Source organism: Dendropsophus ebraccatus, chromosome 4, assembly GCF_027789765.1.
Source record: "Dendropsophus ebraccatus isolate aDenEbr1 chromosome 4, aDenEbr1.pat, whole genome shotgun sequence".
Lineage (NCBI taxonomy): Eukaryota > Metazoa > Chordata > Amphibia > Anura > Hylidae > Dendropsophus > Dendropsophus ebraccatus.
The window spans coordinates 146377221-146398968 of NC_091457.1; the positions used below are offsets into that span (position 1 = coordinate 146377221).

Here is a 21748-nt window from a genome sequence, read left to right on the forward strand (position 1 = left end):
AAATGACACACGTGATCAGACTACACTTATATTATATCTAATATAATGTTGTAACCTTTACAATAAGCGGCACTTAATTTTTCAGCCTTGTCTTATTTGTCCTTGCTGTCACCACCTACCACCCTAGTCACTGGCTGGAAGCCAGCATTTCACAGCAGAGCAAGGGGGCAGCCAAAACCCAGGGAGCAGTGTACAGAGGATCTATCCGTGCGCATGGATGGATGAATAAAGCTCACGATCTATGAACATTTTCCTCTTTCGCAGCAGAGAGAACTCCAGAACCATAGGGAGACTGAAGGCTCCTAGAAAAAAGGGAAAAAACTGAAGAAAGAAACTAAATGAAGAAAATGAAAACTTGGTGACGAAAAAAGATCAAAGACGGATGAATGAATGTGATGCAAAGACCCCAGCTGAATTCTTAAGAATTTTCTGAAGAAGTTGGATAGAAGACTTGTCCTTGCAATTCCTAGTTTGTTTGTGATCCCACCCAACGCTTGTATTACTAACTTGCTTCTGTAAACGAAATCAACCACTTCATTGCAAGAGGTTGCGGAGACTACAGACAGCAAAACTGCCCTCTAAAGAAAGCCTCTTATGATGGAGTGTCTTGTGTGGCTTGGGATATGCTGGCTCATGTTCCTACATCCCTTTTTGGTGCAAGCAAGGACCCCGAACACAAAAGCAGGTCTGGCTGATGATCCAGTACCAGGAACTCCTAAACCTCCACTGCCTACAGAGACACCTGCAGAGGCTGACAGGTGCAGAGGCTACTATGATGTGATGGGTCAATGGGACCCACCATTTAACTGCAATGCCAGCAGTTATTTGTACTGCTGCGGAACCTGCGGATATCGTTTCTGCTGTCAGTTCAAGCATGGAAGATTGGACCAAAGTATGTGCTCCAACTACGACACTCCAAACTGGGCAAACACTGGGAAACCACCTGCCCGAGGGGATGACTCGAGTGACGACCCCAGTAAAGACAAGACTAACATGATTGTGTACATCATTTGTGGTGTGGCTGCCCTAATGGTGCTCATAGGGATCTTCACTAAATTGGCCGTGGAAAAGACTCAACGGCCCCAAACTGACATGAATGTATCTAGGTAAGACAATTGTTAATACTATATGTCAGCTGTTCTGTGTTTACACCTGTTTTTGGCTCTTATAGTCTTTTGGTTTTTGCAACATCTTTGTTTAACTTTGGTGTTCAACTGGTAGCTTACAGATTTATCATGTTCAGCTTTCTTTTTTTTTTATCCCATGTCATTTTAAGGTATAGGCAACACAAAGAGTGTGTTTTAGGAGGATAACTATGATAGTAACGAACTGGGACAAGGGCAGTTCAATCGAATGTTCAGGCTAGACTTTTTGGTTTCCCACCATTCATTGTAAAACTAGTGCATAAGTATGTCCTTAGGGTTTCCCCTTGGAAATCTAGGTCAGGAGCAACTTCACATAAAGTGCAAAAGACCCAACTGAAATGTCATGGTGAAAAATTGAGGGTCTGTTGCCGTTTTCAGTCAGAATGTTCACTACCGGAAGTTACTGGGTGCAACAAAAGTCTGTGTGTGTCTTCAGTCTTAGTTGGTTATACACACTAGAAAGCTGCCGGCCAAATGCTTGTCTCACCGTGAGCTATCTCTGTTGAGATACATATGTACACTTAGTTCAGCTGAATATGCATGTGCATGCACCACCTCTCCCAGATACCTGGTAGTATATCTTCTTGAGCACAAAAGCATTGGACATATTGAAATCTGCCCTTGAAGGTGAGTTAGGAGCACCCCTAACATATTAGGTGGTTGGTTTATCTTGCTTAAATCAGTGTGTTTGGCCAACCTTAATCTAAAGGCTTTTTTACATATACATGATGAAGACTGTGTTATTACACGGGCCGATGGGGGCCCGATAATAACTGTTCCACAGCCCGATTATCATTTAACAAGGACTGCATGGACATTGTTACTGATGTCCTTGCAGCCCTTGCTTAAACTTTATACATTACCTATCCAGGCTGCAGGGCTCCTCTTTCAGTCTTCTTCTCCCTGTGACCCGCGTGCTTTAGCTACAGAGTGGCCTGTCTCAACTGACAGGCCGCTCAGCCAATCACTGGCCGCCGCGATCCCGGCCAGCAATTGGCTGAGCGGCCTGTCAGCTGTAAAGCTGGAGCGCGCGGGACACAAGGAGAAGACCACAAGAGGAGCCCTGCAGCATGAATAGGTAATGTAAATCGCCAGTCGCCAGCCGCGCACCTCTATTACTTGTAGTGATGCGCAGTCGGTGCCCGACAATTATAGGTTCAAACCTATATCAACAATCAGCTGCTGAATCGGGCCAATTATCGCTCTGTGGCATTGGCCCCTAAGGGTCCATTTATACAGAAAGATTATCTGATAGATTATCTGCCAAAGATTTGAAAAGAGGAAAAATCTCAGGCTTTCCTTTATGACCTGATCTCTGTTTATAGTCTGTTCCTGGCTTTGGCTTCAAATTTTAGGCAGATAATCTGTCAGATAATCTTTCCATGTAAATGGACCCTAAATGGACCCAATTAAAGTTAATGAGGCCCATCAGGTGGTGTTGATGTCTGGCCTGCAGAGTGATCTGGCACCTCTATTGTAGTATACGTCTATGACAGAGCAGGATAGTAGAAAAAGAAAGGTGGTGTGGACGCAGGCTCGTGTATGGGTACCGTTTCAGTCGTAGAGGGAGAGTGTAGGCTGGCTTTTTTTTTTTAATTGTGTGTTATTATGATTATGAAATGGTATGTATGTTAGTTTAGCGAGTGTTTGCATGTGGTCATTTTAGTTAATATATTTGTTTTCATTATGTGTGGCGTGTACCTGTCGATTTAATACATTTTTGACATTTAGAGTTCAGGCCCTGACACTAGAATGAGCAGAGAAAGAAGTGCGTGACTGAGTGTTTCTGTATTACTTTCTGTCTTAGGGAAGAGTTGTTCCCATAGGCTTGCATTATGAAACTGTCTCGGTCATGTGTTTTTTTTAAAAAACTCCTTCAGGACCAGTGATGTCCGGTGACATCAATTTTTTGGTGCATTTCCGCTCACGCACGTACAGTTACGTCCTTAGATAGAACTGCAGAACTGCAAAATCTGTGGCTGTCAGTGATAGCTGGGCACCAGCTGCAGCTGCTGGGACCTGAGCAGCACTCAGATCCCCACAGTTAACCCTATAGATGCTGCACTCAGAGTGATCGCAGCATCTATAGGGAAAAACACAGGGAGAATTTTCCCTCTGTTCCCCATTGGAGCTTTGCGAAGTGACCGCAAAGTCCTGATGGTACATATGGTAACCGGAGGCCTCCCTGAAGCTTCCAGTGTCATAGCTATGTAACCCTAAAGCAGATCAACACTGCAATGTATTATGTCTGTTATGCATTATGTAAAATGCATACATAATCCCCATCAGTAGTGTATTTTAATAGGTCCGTTTCGGGCGGTAGCCCGGGGCCCTGAGCTCCTGGGGGGCCCATGGCCACCCAAACAGACTTAAACTTTCAGTGGTGTATTATCTCCTGGCTACAGTTCTGACTATGAACACCACGCTAGTTCTGCCGGAGGTATAGTGGGGGGGCCCAAGCTTGGTGAACAGCCCAGGGCCTGCGGTAAAGTTAATCCGCCCCTGATCCCCATCATTGGGATAAGTTATAGCATACAGTGAGACAGGTCAGATTTGAAAAATGGACCCTGGTTCTTAGGGCCAAAATTAGTCAGGTCCTGAAAGGGTTACAATGGATATATTTTTCCTTGTACCAAAATAATATCAATGCAATCAATGATCAGTTAACATGTTTCCATGTTATGATGATGGTAAGAAGTCACCAAAAATTTTTATCTATGTAATATCCACTGTTGCTGTTGTAATATTTACTTGTTGGCTGGATGCCATAGCATAGACTAGAGACTAGGACAAAGCACAGAGAAGAGCAGCCAGCAGCATGGACGAGTACCTGCTGCTGTTCATAAGCAGGGCTGGTTTGACAAATATTGCAGAAAAAGATGGCTTGCACTGGTTTTCCTACATAGCTGGAAGTACATTGAGTGAAACATTAACATTTTCTATAAAAAAAATAACTCAAATAGTAGATAAGATATCTTCAGTGTCTTTTTGTAACTTTTTATAACTTTTTTTTTTTTTTTAAAGCTAAATAATGTGTGATACAATAAAGTACACACAAAGTAGAATGTAATTCATATTGATTCACGATACTGTCGGCCTCTGTGTCATAGCACAGGGCTCCTTACCAGTCACAAGAACAAAAGGGCACCAGCTTTATGTAAAGCACAGCAGTCACTTTTTATTTTCTCACATGCAGCACAACTAACCCGGAGCTCTGTATACAATCCAGCACAGATCCATTGAAACGAATTTTGCAGTACAATACACAGAATGTCCCCCCCATAATCAGACATTGATGGCGTGTAATTATGCCATCAATGTCTCCGGTGGTAAAACCCCTTTAAGAGTATTCCCATTTTACAAATGGAGGAGTGTTTTTTTATATTAATGTTTATTCTTCTAACTTTTGATACATTAGGGGCTTTGTTCACTCTTTGGGGGAAATTTTCTAACGCTCTGTGACGGTTTTTTTTTCTTTGCTTAAAAAAATCATGTATTAGGGTACAAACCCACTTGACGTATTTGCTGCGTGAATCAGTCTTAAAAATAAGCAGGCAAAACGCAGGTTGGCTTTATACAATTGTTCTGCGTTAAAATACGCAATTGCGTATTTTTAAAGCGTGAAGCTTGTTGTTAGCAAAGCATCAGTTGTTAACAACCTGTGCGAAAAACGCATGTAGCTTCACGCTTCAAAAATACGCAATTGCGTATTTTAACAACTGATGCTTTGCTAACAACAAGCTTCACGCTTCAAAAATACGCAATCGCGTATTTTAATGCAGAACAATCGTATAAAGCCAACCTGCGTTTTGCCTGCTTATTTTTAAGACTGATTCACGCAGCAAATACGTCAAGTGAGTTTGTACCCTTGTAGTGCAAGCCTCATTTTAAAGACTGGCTAAAAATGGCTTGTACAATGCTGGTCTTTAGTAAATCTCACCTTAAATTTTTTGGATTTGCCAGGAGGATTCCATTGTATAGTCCATAAGCCTACGTTCCCCGAGCACATGCCAAAACAATGCCACGTGCCAAATTATGTGGTGCATTATTCATTAGTATGCACTGTGGCCTACCATGCGTTTTCTTTGCAGTGGGACACAGTTCCACACAATATATTTGTTTATAATTCCATGGAAATATTAACAAATGCTAAAGTTCTTTTTACACTCAGACACATACAGGTAAGACCATCACCATTTGGCCATCCAATGCATGGATATGTAGGAAAAATAAAATGGGGTGGCAAAGTATCATACCCATGCCAGGTATACATCTGCAAAAATTAGCAGAGTTTTCTGATGTGCAGGCAGGGGGGCACAGCAAGGAGTGGAAGGCATGTGACCTTGCTGATGTGGCTTGATTTACCTTGATTTACCCGATAGTAGGCATAAATCATGGTGAAAATCTACACCAGCTCCAGAGCGCATGTAGATTTCTAATGGTGGTTTTACACAAAGCGATAATTCACCCAATCGCACGATTAACGATTTTGAATGAACGATTTTTTTTTTATAACGATCGGCATTTAGACGGAACGATACATCGTACAGAATATTCGTTTTGCGATCGCTTAAGCCTATCTCACACATAGGGGAAATCATTGAAAGACTGTTTACACTAAACGATCTACAAATTTTTTGTGAACGATCAACGCCGATTTGAAAATTTGTTGAAAGATCAAAATGAACGATTTCTCGCTCGTCGCTTGATCGTTCGCTGCGTTTACACGTACGATTATCGTTCAAATTCGACCGTTATCGTGCAAATTCGAACAATACATCGTTCTGTGTAAAACCACCATAAGACTGCTGAATGGTAGCCTCAGATTTTCCAGATTGACTGAGAGGAGCACGTCTCTCAATAAGAGCCCTATTACACAAAGCAATAATCTGCCGATTCGGCAGATTATCATTCTGTGTAATAAAGACAACAATCAGCCAATGACAACAATCATCAGCTGATCGTGTCTTTCAGTCCTGACTTAAAATCGTTGGCTGCCGATCGTGCACCACTACATGTAATAGCGACACGTGGCCAACGGCTAATGACTGTGTAAAGAAAATAATAAAGTATATAAATACCTCTCCATGCTCTCCGGTGTCTTCCTGGCTTCTCCCCGCAGCCACCACAGCAACTTCAGAGCCTGTCTCTGAAGGGACAGGCTGCTCAGCCAAACACTGGCAGGGACGGGGCTGCCGCAGCCAGTGAGTGGCTAAGCGGCCTGCCATTTCAGAGCCCATCTCTGAAGTGACAGACTGCTCAGCCAATCTCTGGCTGCAGCAGCCTGTGATTGGCTAAGCAGCCTGTCATTTCAGACACCGGCTCTGGAGTTCCAGCAGCGGCTGCGGGGAGAAGCCAGGAAGACACTGGAGAGCATGGAGAGGTAACATATATACTTTATTATTTTACAATTTTAAAGCATATATATATATATATATATATATATATATATATATATACAGCCCTTGCTGCACAATTGTCGAGCCATTTAATAGGCTCAGTAAACTAGCAGATCAGCACTTGATTACCTCACTAAGCGTTAACACTGATGTACAAAAACATCGGTCTTAAGCATGGTAGAGCCTTAGCAGTAGCAGCAGCATGGAGAACAGTATAGCTGCCTGATAAGAAGCTATGTATTATATATTACATAGTTTTGTATATTCACTTGTACTAAAATTTCTACAAACTCTGTTGGAAGGTTAGTGCTCATTTAAGGAAAGAAGATGAATTGGACTACTGGTTGTCAAGCTTCCATAAATTCCTGCACTGGTCATAAACACAGGAATCATATGCAATAATTTATGCATCTCTGACTTTCAGCTGGAGTTTGTACAGATGATTGTGATTGTAATTATTACCACTTCACATTTCACAGTGATTGCTGCTAATGTCTTCACATTAGTATTCTAAGCTGCTTGTGATGTTCAGATAAGATGTCTAGTAAAAAGAAATAATGAGGTTGTCAACCCTGATTGCACTATTGGAATGGTGTTCTCTATTAAAGTTGTTGGAGAATACAAATGTATTAACCAATGGATTAACCAAATTGTTTTTAATGGGTCGCTGCGCGGCAGTCTGTATGACACAAAGAAAGAGATAAGCCGTAGCAAGAGCGCTCTCATTTAGCCATGCCAAATGTTACCGTGTATGGGGAGGACAGGTGACTGGTCACTTAGCTAGCAGCCGTATTGTTCAGCCATCCGTTATTAAGGCTGGGTTCACACTATGTATATTTGAGGCTGTATTTGGACCTCATGTCAGGTCCTCATAGGAACCAAAACCAGGAGTGGATTGAAAACACAGAAAGGCTCTGTTCACATAATGTTGTAATTGAGTGGATGGCCGCCATATAACAGTAAATAACTTCCATTATTTCAATACAACATCCGTTGTTTTAAAATAACAGCAAATATTTGCCATTAAATGGCGGCCATCCACTCAATTACAACATTATGTGAACAGAGCCTTTCTGTGTTTTCAATCCACTCCTTGTTTTGGTTGCTATACAGCCTCAAATATACATAGTGTGAACATAGCCTGAAGGTGTATGGGAGGCCTTAAGAGTCAGGTGTTTTCAGTCAATGGGATAACAGAGGGAGAGGGCGACCTGCAGGGGCTGGCTGGCAAATTTTAGCCCGGGGGGCAAGTACACAGCACTGGCCCATGAGTAGCAGGCTGGCGGCCCATCCTTAAAGGACCACTCTGGCCTCTTACCTATAACATCTTCGGTCCTTCCAGTCATTTGTGACCAAATATCCTACTGTGCCCTGTGAAAGGGTCAGAACTCACTTTCCTGTATAAGTCTATGGGGCGGCTCAGTGATGACACAGAACGGTCCCATAGACAGATGCTAGGAAAGCTGGGTGACCTCTATCATACTGAGTATAAGATGCTGGAGAGCTGGGTGACCTCCATCATACTGAGTATAAGATGCTGGGAAAGCTGGGTGACCTCCATTATACTGAGTATAGGATGGTGGGAAAGCTGGGTGACCTCTATCATACTGAGTATAAGATGCTGGAAAGCTGGGTGACCTCCATCATACTGATTATAAGATGCTGGGAAAGCTGGGTGACCTCCATCATACTGATTATAAGATGCTGGGAAAGCTGGGTGACCTCCATCATACTGATTATAAGATGCTGGGAAAGCTGGGTGACCTCCATGATACTAAGTATAAGATGCTGTGAAAGCTGGGTGACCTCCATTATACTGAGTATAGGATGGTGGGAAAGCTGGGTGACCCCCGTCATACTGAGTATAAGATGGTGGGAAAGCTGGGTAACCTCCATCATACTGACTACAAGATACTGGGAAAGCTGTGTGACCTCCATCATATTTAGTATAAGATGCTGGGAAAGCTGGGTGACCTCCATCCTACTGAGTATAAGATGGTGGAAAAGCTGGTGACCCCCATAATACTGTGTACAAGATGCTGGAAAGCTGGGTGACCTCCATCATACTAAGTATAAGATGGTGGAAAAGCTGGTGACCCCCATAAAACTGTGTACAAGATGCTGGAAGGCTGGGTGACCTCCATCATACTGAGTATAAGATGATGAGAAAGCTGGGTGACCTCCATCATACTGAGTATAAGATGGTGGGAAAGCTGGGTGACCTCCATTATACTGAGGTTAAGATGGTGGGAAAGCTGGGTGACCTCCATTATACTGAGGATAAGATGGTGGGAAAGCTGGGTGACCTCCATTATACAGACTACAAATACAAGATGCTGGGAAAGCTGCCTGACCCTCATTATACTGACTACTACGCAAGATGCTGGGAAAGCTGGGGTTACTGTATTTTTACAATAGTTTATATCACTCGATGTACTTCTGTATATATGTCTCCTCTATGTACTCCTGTGTAGGTCTCCTCTTGTATATATGTATCATCTATATACTTCTGTATATACGTCTCCTCTATGTACTGCTGTATATATGTATCCTCTATGTCCTCCTGTATATATGCCTCCTCTATGTCCTCCTGTATATATGCCTCCTCTATGTACTCCTGTATATATATATGTATACTCTATGTACTGCTGTATATATGCCTCCCCCTGTATATATGTATCCTCTATGTACTGCTGTATACATGTATCCTCTATTTACTGCTGTATATATGTATCCACTATGTACTCCTGTATATATGTATCCTCTATGCCCTCCTGTATATATGTATCCTCTATGTAGCAGGGACACATGCAGGCAGGGGCATTTCCGGGATAAGCGAGGGGGGGGGGGGGGGTTAGCGGGACACATGGTGCCTCCATCTAGGTAGAGTGTAGTAGTGGAGGTATAGTGGATAATGGGTGTAGTAGTACAGGTAAAGATGAGGGGTGAGGTAGTACAGGTATAGATATGGGGGGTATTAGTAATACTGATGAGGGGGATTAGTAGTACAGGTATAGATGTGAGCTGTAGTAGTACAGGTAAAGATGAGGGGTGTAGTAGGAATAAAGGTATAGATGAGAGGTAATAGGGACATACTGGGGGAAACTGGGGCAGCTGGGGATGACTGGGAGAGCTGGGGGTGTACGGGGCAAACTGGGGGGTGAGTGGGGCAGCTGGGGGTGACTGAGGGGGACTGGGGAAACTGGGGTTGACTTAAGCGGGACTGGGGCAGTTGGAGTTGACTGAATGAGGACTAGGGCAGACTGGGGGTGACTGAAGGGGGACTGGGGCAGACTGGGGTGACTGGGCAGACTGTGGATGACTGAGGGGGACTGGGGGTGACTCTAGGGGGACTGGGGCAGCTGGGGGTGACAGAGGGGGACTGAGGCAGACTGGGGGTGACTCTAGAGGGATTGGGCAGCTGGGGGTGATTGGGGCAGGAGTGCACATATCCCTCCTCCTCTCACCCCGGCACACAGGTTCCCCTCCCGGCCACACGTGCAGGTCCCCGGTCTCTGAAGCAGGCCACAGGGACTGTAGAGGTGATAGCGTCACTGCCATTACTGGAGCTGTACAGCGGGATCGGGGGATGCAGATCCCGCTGTTCAGCTCCAGGACCCGAAGCAACGTTATCACCACTACAGTCCCTGCAGCCTCCTCCAGAGACCGGGGACCTGCACGTGTGGCCGGGAGGGGAGCAGGATGTGATATGTATAGCTGGGGTAGGTCAGTCGCAGCTCTGTTAGGCGGACTGCCGACCGCCCTGCACCTCACCTCCGGCCCGACACTCCACGCACCGCCGCCCGCCATGCACCTCACCTCCGCGCCGCCTGCTTGACCTGCACCTCTTGCCCGGCCGCCAACCCGTCACTCTACGCTGCTCCACCTGCAATGATTTTTTGTGAAAATTGAATTTACGGTTTTAATCGAAATTGATTCTAACCTTCTGGGCAAATTAATTTGATTAATCGCACCAGCCCTAACTCCTCTGTATGTATGTATCCTCTATGCACCCCTGTATATATGTCTCCTCCTGTATATATGTATCCTCTATGCACCCCTGTATATATGTCTCCTCCTGTATATATGTATCCTCTGTATGTCTCCTCCTGTATATATGTCTCCTCCTGTATGTATGTATCCTCTATGTACCCCTGTATATAAGTCTCCTCCTGTATATATGTATCCTCTGTATGTCTCCTCCTGTATATAAGTCTCCTCCTGTATGTATGTATCCTCTATGTACCCCTGTAAATATGTCTCCTCCTGTATATATGTATCCTTTGTATATCTCCTCCTGTATATATGTATCCTCTATGTACCCCTGTATATATGTCTCCTCCTGTATATATGTATCCTCTATGCACCCCTGTATATATGTCTCCTCCTGTATATATGTATCCTCTGTATGTCTCCTCCTGTATATATGTCTCCTCCTGTATGTATGTATCCTCTATGTACCCCTGTATATATGTCTCCTCCTGTATATATGTATCCTCTGTATGTCTCCTCCTGTATATAAGTCTCCTCCTGTATATATGTATCCTCTATGTACCCCTGTATATATGTCTCCTCCTGTATATATGTATCCTCTATGTACCCCTGTATATATGTCTCCTCCTGTATATATGTATCCTCTGTATGTCTCCTCCTGTATATATGTCTCCTCCTGTATATATGTATCCTCTATGTACCCCTGTATATATGTCTCCTCCTGTATATATGTATCCTCTGTATGTCTCCTCCTGTATATATGTCTCCTCCTGTATATATGTATCCTCTGTATGTCTCCTCCTGTATATATGTCTCCTCCTGTATATATGTATCCTCTATGCACCCCTGTATATATGTCTCCTCCTGTATATATGTATCCTCTGTATGTCTCCTCCTGTATATATGTATCCTCTATGTACCCCTGTATATATGTCTCCTCCTGTATATATGTATCCTCTGTATGTCTCCTCCTGTATATATGTCTCCTCCTGTATATATGTATCCTCTATGTACCCCTGTATATATGTCTCCTCCTGTATATATGTATCCTCTATGTACCCCTCTGTATGTCTCCTCCTGTATATATGTATCCTCTATGTACCCCTCTGTATGTCTCCTCCTGTATATACATATCCTATATGTACCCCTGTATATATGTCTCCTCCTGTATATATGTATCCTCTGTATGTCTCCTCCTGTATATATGTATCCTCTATGTACCCCTGGTAAAGTCCAAGGTTGGAACAGCGGAACCTCCCAGGGATGCACAGTCTCCGTCAGGTGGGCCCACACCTGATACTCAATAGCGAAAAAAAAAAGGTGTGGAGACAGCATCCATCCGGTGAAAAAATATTTTTACTTTATTTTAAGCCATTGCATATAAAAAGATTACCGACGTTTCGGCTCTAACACTCCTGAGCCTTTCTCAAGTGTTAGAGCCGAAACGTCGGTAATCTTTTTATATGCAATGGCTTAAAATAAAGTAAAAATATTTTTTCACTGGATGGATGCTGTCTCCACACCATTTCTTTTTCTCTATGTACCCCTGTATATGTCTCCTCCTGTATATATGTATCCTATATGTACCCCTGTATATATGTCTCCTCCTGTATATATGTATCCTCTATGTACCCCTGTATATATGTCTCCTCCTGTATATATGTATCCTCTATGTACCCCTCTGTATGTCTCCTCCTGTATATATGTATCCTCTATGTACCCCTGTATATATGCTTCCTCCTGTATATATGTATCCTCTATGTACCCCTCTGTATGTCTCCTCCTGTATATATGTATCCTCTATGTACCCCTGTATATATGCTTCCTCCTGTATATATGCATGCTCTATGTACCCCTTTGTATGTCTCCTCCTGTATATATGTATCCTCCTGTGTAGGTCTCCTGTATATATGTAGGTCTCCTGTATATATGTATCCTCCTGTGTAGGTCTCCTGTATATATGTATCCTCCTGTGTAGGTCTCCTGTGTATATGTATCCTCTATGTCAGGGAGGGGGAACCTTGGCTCTTCAGCTGTTGCAAAACTACAACTCCCATCATCCATGGACAGCCTATGGCTGCCCAGGTATGATGGGAGTTGTAGTTTTGCAGCAGCTGGTGGGCCTTGGTTCCCTCCCCCTGCCTTATGTCCTGCTGTGTAGGTACCTTGCTTCCTGCAGACACCATCTTCTCTGTCTTCAGGCTCTTCTAGCCCAGTTGCAGAAGAACCAGCTGGGAGGAGAGAGCGGCCTCTGGTGGCCGGAGGAAGATACTGCCTACAGCAGTTTGCTTTTTACCATAAGCCTCTTAGGCTTATAGAAAGCATAGTGGCCATACAGGGGGCGGGGCTTACCGGCATGGGGGCGGGGCTTCAGCGGCCGCTTCCATCACAGTCCGGATCCACCACAGCCACAGGTAAATATGACTGAAGAGGGCGGGGCTGTAAGCAGGGGAGGCGGGGCACTGAGGACTCCAGCCAGCTGTCAGCAGCCATGCGGCCCTGACAACTGGGGGAAGACCGGCCCGGGGGGCATATGCCCCCCTGCCCCCCGGCCCAGCCCGCCCCTGCATATATGTGGATATACAGGGACCATATAGCGGTATATACCGGCACTACACATATATGTGATTATATAGTAACCAGGGGCTGGCTGGCAAACTTTAGCCTGGGGGGCAAGTACACAGCAGTGGCCCATGAGTAGCGGATATTCGCCAGGGCCGAACCTAAACATCCCAAGCTGGCCGGGGGTGAGGGGGAACATAATAAAGAATCCATACTTGTCCCAATGCCTCCGCAGTGCAGCGTCACTGCTCACAGACCGGGTTCCTGCAGCTCCTGGTCCTGCAACGTCACGCACTGGGGCGAACGGGTACTTCCTGCCGGACTTGACAATGCAGGAATGGGAGGAGCAGGATAACAGTAGCTGTGAGAGAGGTGGTGAACCTGTACTGCAGGGGCACAGGGACGGGTAAGTATATTCTTTTTTATGTTCCTCCAACCTCTGCCGTCCCAGGATTTTTATGTAAGGCCAGAGTTTAATCTGCTCTGGCTTGGATTATACCTTGTATGGACATGGACATCATACTATTACTGACCAAATCCTGTATACTTATATAACCAATAATATCAGTATACAAGGGGCAAATAATACCACCATACCATGACCACATACTACAATCACATAGTAACTACATTATAAAAGGTTACCTAATACCGTCACACTACGAGCATTACTACTATACTGGTACTACACTCCACCACACAGGGGCCAATATTACCCCATACGGTGACCAAATAGTGGTAGATACCAGCTGTACACAAGCTCTGTATACCATATAAGTACAGTGCAAACACATCCAGTGACTCACAGATGACGTTTTCTGAGTCGGTCAGGTTTCATTTTCTTTTCGATCATGAATAATTCTTCCAACCACAAATCATCTCAGCAGTATCTGCCAGACAAACATCTTCAGCACCTTACTTTTACAGCACCTTTACCCACTTTTATACAAACTCTCCATCATAGTGCCCCTAAACAGTAACAGGAACTTCTTTAAAGACCAATCTGTAGTCACTTCCCTTTTCTGTGCCTCTTTTTAAAGTTAGGTCCCTTCTTAATGCCTGTATCTGTAATGAGACCCCCTATTTGTTCCCCATCTGTAATTGTGCCCCCTGTCTTTGCCCTCATCTTTAGTTAGGCCCCCCTTTGTGTCCCCATCTGCAGTTAGCCCCACCCTCTCCTTGTGCTAAGTCAGGCATGTCCAAACTTTTTTCGAAGAGTGCCAAATTTGATGAAGTGAACATGTGCGAGGGCCGACCATTTTACATGCTAAATGCTATATGCTTTATAACACAGGCAGATAATAGCAAGCTGGATACCTGGGGGGCCGTAAAAGTTCGGAACGCGGGCCGCAAATGGCCCTCCGGCCGGACTTTGGACATGCCTGTGCTAAGTGAATAGCACCCATTTGTCCTAATGAACTGTACTACTGTCCCCTAGATAAACTGTGCCTCTTATGAACTGTCTTTAATAAATAGTACCACTGCCCCCCACAACACTGTCCTCTAATGTACTGTACCGCTGTCCTCTCTAATGTACTGTACCACTGACCCCCCCTAATGTACTGTACCACTGTCACATCTAATGTACTGTACCACTGCCCCCCCAACTATCCTCTAATGTACTGTACCACTGTCCTCTCTAATGTACTGTACCACTGACCCCCCTAATGTATTGTACTACTGTCGCCTCTAATGTACTGTACCACTGTCCTCTCTAATGCACTATACCACTGTCCCCTATAATGCACTGTACTACTGTCCTCTCTAATGTACTGTACCACTGTCCTCTAATGTACTGTACCACTGTCCTCTAATGTACTGTACCACTGTCCTCTCTAATGTACTGTACCCCTGTCCTCTAATGTACTGTACCACTGTCCTCTCTAATGTACTGTACCACTGTCCCCTCTTATGTACTGTGCCACTGTCCCCTCTAATGTACTGTACCGCTGTCCTCTCTAATGTACTGTGCCACTGTCCTCTAATGTACTGTACCACTGTCCCCTCTTATGTACTGTACCAATGTCCCCTCTTATGTACTGTACCAATGTCCCCTCTAATGTACTGTACCACTGCCCCCTCTAATGTACTGTACCACTGTCCTCTAATGTACTGTACCACTGTCCCCTCTAATGTACTGTGCCACTGTCCTCTCTAATGTACTGTCCCAATCACCCCCTAATGTACTGTACCACTCTCCTCTCTAATGTACTGTCCCAATCACCCCCTAATGTATTGTACCACTCTCCTCTCTAATGTACTGTACCACTGTCCCTTTTAATGCACTATACCACTGTCCTCTAATGTACTGTACCACTGTCCCCTCTTATGTACTGTGCCACTGTCCCCTCTAATGTACTGTACCGCTGTCCTCTCTAATGTACTGTGCCACTGTCCTCTAATGTACTGTACCACTGTCCCCTCTTATGTACTGTACCAATGTCCCCTCTAATGTACTGTACCACTGCCCCCTCTAATGTACTGTACCAATGTCCCCTCTAATGTACTGTACCACTGCCCCCTCTAATGTACTGTACCACTGTCCTCTAATGTACTGTACCACTGTCCCCTCTAATGTACTGTGCCACTGTCCTCTCTAATGTACTGTCCCAATCACCCCCTAATGTACTGTACCACTCTCCTCTCTAATGTACTGTACCACTGTCCCCTTTAATGCACTATACCACTGTCCTCTAATGTACTGTACCACTGTCCTCTCTAATGTACTGTACCACTGTCCCCTCTAATGCACTGTACCACTGTCCTCTCTAATGTACTGTACCACTGTCCTCTCTAATGCACTGTACCACTGTCCTCTCTAATGTACTGTACCACTGTCCTCTCTAATGTACTATACCACTGTCCTCTATGTACTGTACCACTGTTCCCTCTAATGCACTGTACCACTGTCCTCTCTAATGTACTGTACCACTGTCCCTGTAATGTTCTGTACCACTGTCCTCTCTAATGTACTGAACCACTGTCCCCTCTAATGCACTGTACCACTGTCCTCTCTAATGTACTGTACCACTGTCCCCTCTAATGCACTATACCACTGTCCTCTATGTACTGTACCACTGTTCCCTCTTATGTACTATACCACTGTCCTCTCTAATGTACTGTACCACTGTCCCCTCTAATGCACTGTACCACTGTCCTCTCTAATGTACTATACCACTGTCCCCTCTAATGCACTATACCACTGTCCTCTATGTACTGTACCACTGTTCCCTCTAATGTACTATACCACTGTCCTCTCTAATGTACTGTACCACTGTCCCCTCTAATGCACTATACCACTGTCCTCTATGTACTGTACCACTGTTCCCTCTAATGTACTATACCACTGTCCCCTCTAATGCACTATACCACTGTCCTCTATGTACTGTACCACTGTCCTCTCTAATGTACTGTACCACTATCCTCTCTAATGCACTGTACCACTGACCCCTCTAATGTACTGTACCACTGTCCCCTCTAATGTACTGTACCACTGTCCTCTCTAATGTACTGTACCACTGTCCCCTCTAATGCACTGTACCACTGTCCCCTCTAATGTACTGCACCACTGTCCTCTAATGTACTGTACCACTGTCCCCTCTAATGTACTGTACCACTGTCCTCTCTAATGTACTGTACCACTGTCCTCTCTAATGTGCTGTACCACTGTCCTCTATGTACTGTACCACTGACCCCTAATGCACTATACCACTGTCCTCTCTAATGTAACGTACCACTGAGCCCCCTAAATCATTGTTTCCCAACCAGTGGCTCCTCAGATGTTCGTAAACTACAACTTCCATTATGCAAGCAGGACATGATAATAGTTGTAGTTTGGTAACACTTGAGGAGCGCCTGGATAGGAAGCAATGATTTATGGGTACAGTTTATTTAGTGTAATTTCTCTAACATCTGACCCTTCTGCAGTTATTAAACTACAACCCCCATTATATCCTGCCAGCAGGGCATGATAGGAGTTGTAGTTTTGTAACAACTGAGGAGCCACTGTTAGGAAGCAATGATTTAGGGGTACAGTTTATTTTGTGTGGTGTTCTCCAACATGTGACCCTCCTGCTGTTCCTAAACTACCATCCCCATTATCTCCTGCTAGAAGGGCATGATGGGAGTTGTAGTGTTTCACTAACTGAGCAGTCACAGGTTGGAGAACACCTAAACTCTACCTAAATTATTGCTTCCTAACCAGTGACTCCTCAGCTGTTGCCAAACTACAACCCCTATCATGTCCTGCCACCAGGATATAATGGGAGCTGTAGTTATGCAATAACTGGAGAGTCAAATGTTGTAGATAGGACAAAGCACAATGCACAATGCCCCCCCCATACTTACTTCACAAGCTGGTCCGTGCTTCTCTGCTGTTCTGGCCTCTTCTGGTTAGGTCTGACCAGAGCAGAGAGGAGCAGGCAGTGCTAATCACACTGCAGAATCACGGAGGAAACACTGGCTGCCCGGACAGGGAGGTGAGTGTCCCCTGCTCCAGCCGGCTCTAGGCTACTGTATAGTATTGGTGTCTTATAGACCCCAGTACTATACAGTAACCCCCCCAGACCCGCTCCCCACAACCCAGGCCCCGTCCCCAGATACCAGTCGGGCGGTGGGCGGCTCTTCTCCCGGCAGGCGTCCTCCTCCATGGGCTGTGCACTTCTCTTTGCTCAGTGATGGAACAGGCTGCCTGTTCCACCAATGAGCAAAGTGAAGTGTGAGGCAGAGTCAGCGCGGCGTTCTGTCACCGCTGCTGACTGCTAGAGAGTGAGTGCAGCGGCCGCACTTACTGAGGAAAGAATTAAAGTGGCAGAGCGGCCCTAGCAACATCCGGACGCCGCGGCCCTTAGGTGTAGTGGGGGGACCGGCCCGGGGGGCATATGCCACCCTGCCCCCCGGCCCAGCCCGCCCCTGGCGACCTGTTTAATTTAAAGAATAGAGATCTATCAAAGTCTGATCTTCCCTACACATTTAGGAAAGTGTATCTTGGCATGAAGAAGAGTTGTTGATGCTCATCAGGCTGGAAAAGGTTCCAAACCATCCCCATACAGTTTGGACTCCATTCAGACAGATTGTGTGCAAACGAAGGGAATCCAAGACCATAGTTACCCTTCCCAGGAGTGGCCTATCAACAAAGAATAAAAGCAAGGCTTATAAGAGCTTCTGTGGTCACAAGGGAACCCAAGGGAACCCAAGGTAACCTCTAAGGCTGGGTTCACACTGCATTTTTGCAAAAAACGGATGAAAAAAACGGATGCATTTGTGTGCATTCGTTTTGATCCGTTTTTCCATTGAGTTCCATTGTAAAAAAAAAAAACGGATCAAAACGAATCCGTTTTTTTTTTGACAGACACAATCAACGTAGCTGACACTACTTTTGTGTCCGTTAAAAAAAACGGATCCGTTTTGATTCGTTTTTTTACAATGAAAGTTAATGGAAAAACGGATCAAACCGGATGCACACTAATGCATCCGTTTTTCCATCCGTTTTTTGCAAAAAATGGATGAAAAAAACAGGGAAGCACTCCTATGGGCTTACACCCCCCCCCCCCTGCACTTAAAGGACAACTCCGGCGAAAAATATTTGGGGCTTATTTAACACACATTACAAAGTTATATAACTTTGTAATGTGGTTAAATACCCGGTCTGGCCCCCATTCCCCCACTTTCTGACTCCCGACCCCCCACCCCGGAAGTTAAAGAATGTATACATTACCTATTACGGTCGTCACGGTCCTCTTCTCCCGGGCGGCATCTGGTGACGGGTGACGTCAGAGCTGGGGGGCGGTCCGGGTCTTCTTCCTCTTCGGCGTCTTCTTTGAGAGTGAATGGGAGAGAAAAGGCTGCTGGTGCACATGCGCACCAGCAGCCTTTTCATTGGCTGGAGCGCATCACATGGCTTCCAGCTTGCTCAGCCCGGATTGGCTGAGCTTGCTGGAAGCCATGTGATGCGCTCCAGCCAATGAAAAGGCTGCCGGTGCGCAAGCGCACTGGCAGCCTTTTCTCTCTCATGGACCCGGAAGCAAAAGACATCGCTGGACGGCAGACGCAGGTGACGGTGAGGCAGACGGCGGGCGAATGGAGTGGCGATCGTCACCGGAGGGATGGTGAGTATGGTGTCTGTGTGTGTCTGTGTTTTTTTTTTGGGGGGGGGTCCGCCGGAGTTGTCCTTTAACTGCTCGCTGTCGGCACAAGTCATAGCGCCGGCAGCGTGCGGGGAACGAGGAGCAAGCGAATGCTGACCTGACAGGTAGGCACTCACTTGCTCCCTAGAGATTGCCCCGTGTGATAGGGGCTTTACATTGTTGGTCTGCAAGCAGAAGTAGATATGTGAAGATCCTAAGAGATGCTGTACAGGACCAGACTGTAGCTGTTGTTAGAACTGTGTTAGCCATGAGTGGAAGAGACCAGCAGTCCGTGAGATAAGGTCTGCCCTGAGGCCTGTTAAAGCGACTCTGTACCCACAATCTGACCCCCCTTCCCCCCCCCCCCCCCCAAACCGCTTGTACCTTTGGATAGCTGCTTTTAACCCAAGATCTGTCCTGGGCAGTAGAGGATTATAGGTGCGTTTCGGGCGGCAGCCCGGGGCCCTGAGCTCCTGGGGGGCCCATGACCACCCAAAAAGACTTATACTTTCAGTGGTGTACTGTCTCCTGGCTACACTTCCGCCATGATTTGCATGATTCACTGTTTTTTATGGCAATTTTGCACAAATCAGGACATCATGACATTATCTGTCCTGTACTATGAATGCCAGGCTAGTGCTGCCATAGTTACAGTGGGGTGGGGGGGCTATGGGGCCTATGGTAAAGTTAATCCGCCCCTGGTCCTGGGGTCCGTTCGGCTGGTGATGCAGTTATTGTCCTAAAAAACAGCCCTGTGCCCAATGACCGTGGCCTAGATTGTGTATGCTTTAGGCTGGCACAACCTCTCTGTCTCTCCTCTCCACCCTCCTCATCATCAGGAATGCCCCAGGCAGATTGTCTCCTATTCCTTACCTGTGTCAGCACGTCACATGGGCTGGATAGTTAAGGCACCCGTGCAATGTTCAGACAGGAGAAAATGTTCTAGGGGCATTCCTAATGATGAAGAGGGTGGGGAGGACGGACGGAGGGGTGGTGCAAAGTTAGGGCACAGATATTGTAGGCCACGGCCGTTTGACACAGGGCTGCCAGTTTAAAAGCTGTTTTTTAGGATAATAACTGCATCACCTGCCGAACGGACCCCAGGACAGGTCTTGGATTAAAAGCAGCTATCTAAAGGTATAAGTGGTTTGGGGGGGGGGGGGGGCAGATTGTGGGTACAGAGTCACTTTAAGTGTTTTGTCCATCCAAGCCTGACAGTGTACAGTATGTATGGGACTAGTGGGGCTAGAGCTGGCCATACATATTAGCTGTTGGCTAAATACTTGTTGGCTGTTTCCTCCAAACCCCCCATTCATATTCATGCACATTCACACACAACCATAAACTGCTTATCTCTCCTGTAAACTAAAGAGTCTTATTTTCTTATCCGTCCCTCCCCCAAAATTATTTTCTACAGTTAGGGGGTAAGAGGAGCAGTGACTCCTCGTTCCCCGATCACTGGTCACCGCTATTACACGTGGCGGTAGTTAGAGGGTGAGTGCAGGGGGGGCCGTGGAGAGCTGCAGGGGCGCTGCCCAGGTGATTGCTAGATCGTCTGGCCAGCCCATAGAGGATAGCGGCGGTCTGCTGCACCCGCTCCTGTTCCACAGAGCGATGGCAGCATATTGCTGCTATCACAGTTGTTTGTCTTTCAACATGTCGAAAGACAAACAACAGCAATGATCAGCCGACATCATTCATGTTGGCTGATTGTTGCCTTCTATTACACAGGACGATTATCGGCCGTAACTGCCGACAATCGTTCTGTGTAATGGGGCCTTAAGTGTGCATCTGATAAGCAACCGGGTCAAGGTGTAAAAGTTATCCTTAAAAAGGTAATCGGGCGCTAGCACATTTTAAACATGTTGCTGCCATATAAGAAAACATAACAAACATGTTATGCTTACCTCTCTGCGCTCCCCCAGTCCCCTTTTGTTCTGTCGCCGGTGTTCCCCACTGTCTGTAGCCACCATTACTTCAGAGATGAGCTTGTCCCATGTTCATTATTTTGACGCCCGCGGCAAAAACGCCCGTTATTCAAAACACTGTGTGCATTGGACGTCTGTCTTCCCATTGACTTCAATGCATTGCCATTGCAGTCAGTTAAATCTCGGCAAAAACGGACGTTATTTTAAATATGAAAATCGGCCACCTTTTCAATATTTTTGACGTTGTGTGAACATAGCCACATGGTCACTGTATTTGATCAGGTTTTAGAGTCTGCCTTATTTATAGTATAAGTACTATAACCGCATAAGTGTAAGAATGCTTGAGATATGTCCCCTTAGATTAGGACCCTATGATAACATTGTGTTATGGCCATGGATGCATTTCCCTTTATTGGGATTTTATTAGTAGCTGAGAGTTGTGTATCCTGCATCACAAAACAGTTCCATAAGAGCAAACCAGGAAAACTGATCCCAATGGAAAGATTTGGGGTAGGAAGTCCTGCTCACCTCTGATTAGTATAAAGTATACAGCAATACAATGGCGTGGATGAAAAACCAAAGAAGTTCAGAGAGGA

General features: G+C 45.6%; 1 protein-coding gene across 1 annotated transcript in view; it reads left to right on the plus strand.

Moving 5' to 3' along the window:
- The first annotated feature begins 597 nt into the window (after positions 1-597).
- The window catches only part of SHISA8 (shisa family member 8), an 86421-nt gene continuing 65270 nt past the window's right edge, over positions 598-21748 (plus strand). Inside the window, exon 1 of the mRNA XM_069968941.1 lies at positions 598-1106. Coding sequence (XP_069825042.1) covers positions 598-1106 — 509 coding nt within the window. The remainder of the gene's footprint in view (positions 1107-21748) is intronic.